The following is a 9212-nucleotide window of genomic DNA, read 5'->3' on the forward strand; positions in this document are numbered from 1 at the left end:
CACACACGCACACACACACACACACACCCCCTCCCCAACATGGCAGCTGATGTGTATTCAATACAGGAATACCAGTCAAATGAGAGAAGCAGAGATCCAATTCTCTCACCTTTCACCGCTAGCATTCTCTGCACAGCTCAATCAGCTGTAAGTCAGGGTTAATACCACCACTGTCAAGCAAAGGAATGGCTTCCTTCTGTCCAGTGGTCAGGTTGTAAACAGGGCAGTAACACACTGTATTACTCATGAAACTGGTCAGCTCCTGTCTGCCCCTGTCTGCCCAGCCGTGCTCCTCTCTCTCTCTGGTAATTGGCACAGATGCTGCAGGAATTGGCCCTTCGCTGCAGATATCTCGGCCCTCGCGTTCTCGCCCCTTCCTTGGCAGAGCCTCAGAGGTTGGGTCGGAAATGAAGCTTTGATTTGCGCCCCTGTTTTTCTCCCTGAGCGAATGGGGGAGTTTGTGAGGCCTGGCTGCTGTTTGTGCAGGCCGCTTCCACGGCACTCCGGCCCCTGCTGTGAGCTTCCTCCCTGCAGGGGGGGAAACGCGGGGAGAGACGTGGGCCTTTCCACCCGCCAGCGGAATTCTGAGATTGATTTCTCGCTGCCCCTCTCACTGGGGGAGTATGGGATTGCTCTGTGTACTAAAGCAGTGGCTGTAGCCAGCTGTCTAAATTAGGTTTTTATGACTCATTTTCGTGCCAGTCAAATCACAGTCATCATTATCTGAACCGAACATTCCAAAAGAGTCAAAGCCAGGCTGTCAGAGAAGGTACGCGGTACATGTTCATAATCTAGGTAAATGATAGTGGAAGTATGAAGAGATACCAGCTCATCAGTGCTTTAGAATAACGTGATTTCCAGGAGGCAGATGTGGACCTGGGGTGAGAAGGCCGCTGTGTGTTAATTGAAGGCCTGGATTAAGGCATTTTAATTAGAGTCTGATACGAAAGGCGCAGTTCAGTGTGGAGGTATTCCCCAGCACTGGCTGCATGGACCACCGGATCCCTGCCAGGTGATTGGCTGCCACTGTTCCCGCGGTGGTACATTACTGGGCAGACCTGTGTGCTGTGAATGTCACGTAACCGTACCCCTCTGTTCCGCGGCCAGTGGGACAATGGAGGGGGGGGGGGGCATTTCCTTCCTCTGCCCTCGGGCTGCGGGGGCCCCAGCTCCAGCAGGCACCCCCAACGGCCAGCTATCTCCATCAGGTCTCAGCCCCTAATGGGGAGGGGAAGGAGGCTGGTTGGCAGGGCAATATGGAGCCTGTTTTCACCAGCTGAATAATGGTGTCATGAAGCTCAGCGGGCCAGCCTGCATGATCATACGCTGCCGCCTGTGATTATGGAGACACCGGGAATGAGCTGGATCTGAAACGGCCACACTCTGACCCGTTGCGGTGCAGCCAGTTATTCCTGATGGGGAATCCCAGGACATGGGCTCTGCATGGGCTCTATGAGTGTTGTACAATGTGACCGTCACTCAAAGCGTCATCCTGGCAGGATCGTCAGAGGGGTAATAAAACTTTGCTGCTCGCTGAGGACAAAAAAAAACAGAAAGAAGTCCCCTTAATCCCTCCCCTGGATCTGGGTCCATCTGCTGAAAGCGTCCCCCAGGTCCCTCCTTTCTGAAGCCTTGATGCTGTGCTTTGACAACTGGACTTGTCGGTTTTGTGTGCCGCAGCTCCCGAGAGGACATGGCGTTTGACTGCAGTCTGGCACATGCACTGTTCCCATTATTATTCCCTGCTCTGCAGCGGTCTTGGTAGGGCCATGTTCAGTGTGTTTTGTCACATTTCTGCATCTGTTTTAAATGGCCTCCCAGGAACTGGTGTGGTCAGCTCACTGTCCTCAATGAATATTTTATGGGCTTCAGAAATGAAGCCGTCACTCTTCCAGTTTCGGAAATGTTATGTCCATTTTTTTTTTCCAGTGATGTGGAACAAATTCTTCTGCTGAGGAAGTCCTGTGGGGTCCTTTGAGTAGATGGGGAGGTTTATTCTGCGGGCCCTTCTCTGTAGTTAGTGAACAAATAAAGCTGTGTGGGGCGCCCACAGAGAGGTGTGCTGGCTGATCTCCACAAGTCTGCAGGCTACACGCTCCAGCCCAGCGGACCTGCTGCGGTGCTGTGTCGCGCCTCATATCGTGTTCTCTTGTGTCTCCGCAGCGAAAGGTTCTTTGTGAGGCTCAATAAACAAGGAGTCCCCAAATCCCCGGAGAAGACGGAGAGACAGTGCACCCTTTTTGTGGTGAGTGTTCAGCTGCGGTTATGGAGAATAGGTGCATTCTGCGCCCCCCCCTCATCCGCTGTGAGGGAACCCCCTCTCTCCACACACTGTCTCCCCCGCCCTGTGCCTGCTCGTTTCAGTGTATCTGTCAAGGCGAGCATTGTGCAACAGCACTTTTCCACTCTGTCCCGTGAATTTATGGGTGAAATGAAGGGCAAGACGATCGGGGACACACTGCTGTAACTGATGTGCTCTAATCATCTGCCACTTATCTGGATAATCCTTTAAGAATGGCTTATTCATGGCCCTTTCCGATGTTTACAACCATCTGTGCTCTGTGTTCAGTCATTTTATATGCTCCGCAAAGTGAAATAAAGACAGTAATCAATGCTGAATAATGCTTTTCTCTTTTTTTGTAGGATCTTGGGAGCAGCGATCTAAGGAAAGATGTATATATCGTAGTTCATATTATTAGAATAGGTAAGATATACAAGGTTGCTATATGTTATACATATATAACCTAAACTTCTGAATGCGAGTTGTTGAGTTTTTGAATGAGTGCTTGAACAGCAGGTTTTAAACCCTCCTGCAGTTGTGGGGTAACAGGGTTATAGAGTAAATGACTGTGCTGTAGTGATATGCGTGTTTGTTATATACTTGTGAAGTGTGGAACAGTATCTGACGAGTATGGCTGTGTACGTCATACCTGTGCAGTGTGGAGTGGTGTGTAGTGAGTATGGCTGTGTACGTCATACCTGTGCAGCGTGGAGTGGTGTGTAATGAGTATGGCTGTGTACGTCATACCTGTGCAGTGTGGAGTGGTGTGTAATGAGTATGGCTGTGTACGTCATACCTGTGCAGCGTGGAGTGGTGTGTAGTGAGTATGGCATGTGTACGTCATTCCTGTGCAGCGTGGAGTGGTGTGTAATGAGTATGGCTGTGTCTGTCATACCTGTGCAGCGTGGAGTGGTGTGTAATGAGTATGGCTGTGTACGTCATACCTGTGCAGCGTGGAGTGGTGTGTAGTGAGTATGGCATGTGTACGTCATTCCTGTGCAGTGTGGAGTGGTGTGTAGTGAGTATGGCTGTGTACGTCATACCTGTGCAGTGTGGAGTGGTGTGTAATGAGTATGGCTGTGTCTGTCATACCTGCGTAAGGCCTGAGGGGGGCGCTGTGTGAGGCCTGTCTGGCTGTGGCGTGGGGACGGTGGGGTGACAGTCCTCTGCGTTTCAGGGCGGATGGGCGCGGGGGAGAAGAAGAACGTGTGCAGCGTGCAGTACAGACGGCCCTTCGGCTGCGCCGTGGTCAGCATCGCCGACCTCCTGACCGCCGACTCCAAGGACGACCACCTCCTCAAGGTTTACACGTGAGTCTCTAACAAGCCGCTTACCGCACCAGACTGAGGGAATCGGGTAGACGCACTCCAGCCTTTTTATTCAAGCGCTGAGGTGCGATCACTGTGGATATTACAGATGTCTGTCACTGCCTCTACAAACAGTGAGCTCACTTTTACGGTTCGGTGTATTTTCTTCAATGAGTCAGTCTGTGGTGGAGCATGAATGAAGCTCTTTCATGTGACATCAGCCTCAGCCACACGCGCAGGCACATTGCAGGCAGTGTGTGCGCTGATAGCCGGGGGTCACAGAAATGGCCATTGACTTTCCGCTAACGCTTTGACCCAAATTCACTCAGAAATAGGTAGACTGGGCTTGTTCAACACGTGCACGTCCCCACTGTGTTTGCTGACCACTGTGTCCTTGTGCTGGCCTGCTGCATCTTTTAGTGTCCGGCTTCTGGTGCTATATTTGCCAGGCAGCCTAAGCAGCCCTTTTGTGCGAAATGTTTTGTCAGTTGATGTGTTAACTGCTTTGTTTTTACTTGGCAGATGCAACACGGAAAGCGACTGGTATCAGATACACGATAACATCATTCGCAAGGTTAACTCCAGATACAACCTCTCTGGCTCCAACACTGGTAGGGAGTGCTGCACTTTCTTATTTCGCTCATGAAAAATAAAAAATAAAATAAATAGCAATAAAATAAAATAAAAATTTAAAAAATATCTCACAAGGAACCAAATCAAAATCCTAAAAGAAGTGTGGCGTGGGAAATTCAGCAAAGCTGTCAGGTGAAACTGATCACTGAAATTCACTGAAGTCTATAGTAGGAAACTGAAGCAGTTCAGATATTTATCACATTACCATCATAGCAAGAGTTCTTCTCAGACTGATATTTGTTGAGGGGGTATAAATAGCCGCAAGCTTCCTGGACTGAAATGTCAGCATCTCTCCTGGCAACAGGTTCCATATGGTTATAGCAGCCTGACACCTTGCTCTGAATCAATGTGATTAATTAGAAAACAGTAAGCCTATGAGTGGCTCTACTCAGAAATAACAAACACTTTATTAAGCTGTTGTTCAACCTTCACGGGTTGATTTGTTCCAGCAATGTAGCATAGAGGCTGAAATTTATCAAAGATGAACTTGTTCAATTATGTGTCATTAAACTGAGAAAAAAGCCCACTCATGAAAAATTGAATATCTGTGTCCTAGTACCTTACCAGTTTCCTTTAAGATGTTAGTGGTTTATCTTCTGCGTGTACTTCATTGAGCTGAAATGGCCCACATATGCCGTTCATATCTCTCTTTTTGTTATGCTAATAGCTTGTGTTAAATAGGAATCGCCAGAATGAACTGATGGAGGACATTGAATTCCAGTAATGAGGAAATTAATTTTAGAGATGAGTTGGCTGTTCTGTGCTATTTTTGGTTGTCTTTCAAGTAGTGCCTAATGGCATGCAGTGTAGTTACAACTCCAGGATACTGAATAATCAAATGTACTGAGAAGAAGCATGTTTGTTATTAATAATAAGTCATTTAGCTGACACGCTTATCCACAGGCGACTTGCAAAGCACACCATTCATTACAATAAAAAAACAAATGTAATCAGTCAATATTCAAAATGAATGTTTCCACTTGAGTAGAGTGAAAATATAACATGTCAGTTTAATTTTAATAAATGGTCAAGCAATCATAGGAAAAAAATAAGGTTTAAAATGTGCCTTACTGATTGAGAAATTGCATTATTCAGGGATGAATTCGATAAGGGTTTCAGTGATACAGGTGTCTGAAAGCAGGGAAAGGTGAACTAAAGCCATGTACCTAGAGTGAAATTAAAGAGAAAGGTGAATAACTAATATGAAAAATTGGAGAGATTGGAGAGAAAATTGGAGAGAACTGTCATATAGTTGTGACTGTAAGAAGATGTAACTATCTGAAGTTATAACTTCAGCTAACCACAAAATCCTGGAATGCCAAGGGCTGAGTTTTCCAAGTTGTCTGCTCAACCAACTGGTCCTGAGCTTCACTGCATTTAACACTTATGCCTTAACTTTCCAGAAATGACACCACTGTACCCACAATTCCCATTGTTGTTGGGCACCAATAGATTAGTGAGAAAGGGGACAGGAAATGCATAACTTTAACATCTGCACAGAACTGATCAAAGTTACGGGAAGCAGATCCAGAGAAACAGAGACAGGACCCAGAACAGAGCCTTGGAGCACTCCTGTGGAGGGCGGAGGAGGCAGAAAGAGAAACAGAGAGGGAGGGTAATGATAATGAGCAGAAACAGAGCCTCTCCAGGGAAACAGAAATCAGAAAATGAGCAGCGGAACCGCGCATCAGCAGAACTGGAGCTGTTTCGAGCAGCGGGAGTCGAGTGATCTACAGCACCTAAAGTAGCAGCGAGATCAACAACAATTACACTCGAGCAGAGAGAGGCGAGTGAGTTGCAGACAGAACGGCAGTGTCTGTGGAGCGCGGTGCAGGGGAATACGTGTACCTTTTTTACATTAATGTGCTTTCTCATCCCGTATCCTGGATCCTGCAGTACAGGACCCTTTGGCTGACTGTTTATATCTCCAGGGGGAGATGTCTGTTCATGTGTCCATTATTTTTTTAAGAGTGAAGGGACATAAACGGAAACAGACTTGGAAACATGGCCAAATTCAGCCTGTTCACATCCTCGCGACCAATAAATCTATACCGAGTGTTGCAGACTAATTAATGTTGCCTGTTCTGGCAAGAGAGATAGACTGAGCCAGATTGCAGGATTAATGGAGAATTTATGTGGGAGCTGTAATTGAATTATTTTAAATGGGGCTGCTCTGACCCTCAGCCGTTAAGCAGTGTTTATTGGGCGTGCTGGCGGAGGCGATCGAGTACCTGCCAGCCGCGATCATCGATCGTGCTGAGAGCAGGATGTGGCTAACCGCTTCGTTTTCATGCCTGCTTTGAAAAATAAGGGGCTGTCCTTTAGCATTAGCCCTGACTGCGCTATCACTTTCATTTCACTAGAAGAAAAATCCCTGCTACGCAATTTCGGGGAGGGAAAGGTGTGCAAGGCAGTGCTGCACAATTAAAAACCGGAACATCCAAACCTTGACCTGCAAGCTCAATACCCACTTCATATCAGACTTCAGTTTTTTACTATTATTGTTTATTCATTTATTCATTTTTTTCTATAGCCAGGGATATTTTGCCAAGGATCCTGCCAGAAGCCTTGTGACAGTATAAAGTAGCTTTTAGAGGCATGTTTATAATGTCTTATTTCATCAGAGAGTTGCTCTAAGTTTGACTTAATGCAGTCCAACATTTGGAGAAGGCTTCAAGTTTCAAGCAACCAATTTCAGAAGGAGCAAATCACTACAGCGTGATTAATTGTGCTCCTGGTATTCACAACCATGCGCAGATTTATTCATGAGGTATTGCTTAATGCCATTGTTTGTTTTTTGTGTTGCTTTTCCTCATTTAGTTTGGTATCTTGCAATTTCCTAATGTGCACTCATCTTCCGTGTCCCAAATTTACATGTTAAACACTTAAGCGCAGATCCAAACACCTGCAGCTCAATGTCAGTTTAGGCTAATCTCGCAGATTGTTGATGTGGTTGTGTAATGGTTTACATAACTCGTGCACACACTGTCAGGGGGGCAATTAAGATGTGAATGGCCCTGTGCTGGGAGGGGGTGCCTGCGTGTGGGAGTCTGCGAGCCGCGAGCCGGTCCGGCTGCTTCCCCCGCTGTTTCCCTGCCGGGAGTCAAACTCCTATCAGCCGCCGATTAATTAGGAAAGATAATAAAAAAAGCTCTTTCTTTTGAAAAATTTATGACACAGAGAATCTAAGAGAGGGACGTGTTATTACTTGAATAGGGGGAGGAAAGAAAGTTTGTTTGGAGCAGTAGCTGGAGGAGAAGGGCTGAAATCTAACAGGTCCCTGGGAGAGGGAGAAAGACTGCGCTGTTCTGGTGTAAAGGGGAGCCAGGAGAGGCGAGGGGAAATGTTTTTGTGTGTTAGAGCTCAGAAGACGTCCAGAATAGCAATGAGCCCCGCTCTGCTAATTGTAGCCCTAACCATGCTGCAAGGCACTGCTCTGTGTGTTTAACCACATGAAAAGGCATGTCCATGTGGCTTAAGCAGTGAGAAATATTCCCCAACCCAGCAGGAGATCTTTTAGTCCTAAATAATTCAGTATTTTTAGCATGTAAAAATCCTCTTTGAGGTTCTTTTTTTTGTTTCGCTGCGTTGGGCACGGCGGCTGCTCTTTGTCAGGGCCTGGCATCGACGGGCGCTGCCGGCCCATTGGCTGGCCGCAGGGGCGAGCCGTGTGTGGCACCGGCGGTGTTAATCTGCCCTGCAGAAAGGGCCCGTCTCCGAGTGCCCTGCCAGAGGGCTTCTACAGAGCCGTCTGAATGAAAGAGCAGGGAAAATGTGAACCGAAACCCAGAGAGCACCCGAGGAACCGGCGAGGGAGGGTATACAAAAGCCGCTCGCTTCCTCTTTCGAAAAGAAAAAAAAAAACAGTGACGACGTTCATGCGGACCAACAGAGGAGCCGTGTGGGATTGCAGAACTCCGCAGAGGAGAAGTCGATTACTATGGTTTCATTATTGTTTCTCAGATGATACTTTGTCACTAGTTGACACCCAGGACTGGAAACTAGCTTTGTCGTAAGCAAATGAGAGAAGAGACACATTCACATTCTCACGTTTGAAAGGTAACAGTTAATTAACCAGAACAGTAAACAGACACTTGGGGAAGAAGAGGGATGTGTCCGTGCTTTGTGCCCCAGCTCATGGCCAGGTAAAGGTGTGCCCTCCAGTGCTCCGTGTCATAACAGATTTCTTGCATTGGCTGATCCTCAGGGCATAGTTGCTGAGGTCACGTAGGCCAGACCATGGAGGAAATGAGATGTCTGAACTTGGGCAAATGGGACCAGAGCTAGTGTTGCCAGTGGAGTGCAGAGAGTAGAGATTAAACAGCGGTGACCGGGAACAGGGAGTTAGAGCGGACTGCAGCAGGAGTGAGCAGGAGGCAGAGGTACCTGGGTGTGTGCTTACAGCAGGGCAGGGGGAAGACCTGGTTACCTGCACACCTGAGAGTGGCAGGGAGGAGAGGAAGACGGAGGGTGATGAAGCAGAGATGGAAAATACCTGGAACTGAAAGGATGAGTTTGAGAAACATCCTCCCTCCGAAAAGAGGATGATGTCTGTTCCTGTGAACAACCAATGTGTCACATCGTAAAAATACAGCGATAATAAAAACTACACAGATATCAGTTCAAATGCCACAACAGAAGCATTGTTCATAAACATAAACGTGTGTGTTTGCTGTGATGCTGTGTGTTTGCTATTTTAACGGTGCTCTGCAGTCCTGTCCGTGCAGTGGTGTCCGCACTGACCGGGCTGTGTGTTTTGTGTGCAGGCCTTGCGGTGTCTCTCCAGCTGCTCCACGGGGACATCGAACAGATCCGGAGGGAGTACATGGCGCTCTTCACCCGGGGCGTGTCCATCACCAACAAACTGGGCTTCTCCGAGGTCATAATGCCAGGTGGGCGAGGCCGCTGGTCTGGGTCACTCCCACACACTGTTACAGTGGAGGGAGAGAAGGGACTGCACGCATTATGTTACTACATTATTGCCATTTTGC

General features: G+C 47.6%; 1 protein-coding gene across 2 annotated transcripts in view; it reads left to right on the plus strand.

Moving 5' to 3' along the window:
• Positions 1 to 9212, plus strand: part of dock4 (dedicator of cytokinesis 4) — a 90027-nt gene that overhangs the window by 39048 nt on the left and 41767 nt on the right. For both annotated transcript variants that reach the window (XM_036519959.1, XM_036519960.1), the window contains exons 9-13: positions 2164 to 2245; positions 2644 to 2704; positions 3459 to 3591; positions 4111 to 4199; positions 8988 to 9113. In XM_036519959.1, coding sequence (XP_036375852.1) covers positions 2164 to 2245; positions 2644 to 2704; positions 3459 to 3591; positions 4111 to 4199; positions 8988 to 9113 — 491 coding nt within the window. The remainder of the gene's footprint in view (positions 1 to 2163; positions 2246 to 2643; positions 2705 to 3458; positions 3592 to 4110; positions 4200 to 8987; positions 9114 to 9212) is intronic.

The sequence above is a fragment of the Megalops cyprinoides genome, chromosome 25, assembly GCF_013368585.1.
Source record: "Megalops cyprinoides isolate fMegCyp1 chromosome 25, fMegCyp1.pri, whole genome shotgun sequence".
Taxonomy (NCBI): Eukaryota; Metazoa; Chordata; class Actinopteri; order Elopiformes; family Megalopidae; genus Megalops; species Megalops cyprinoides.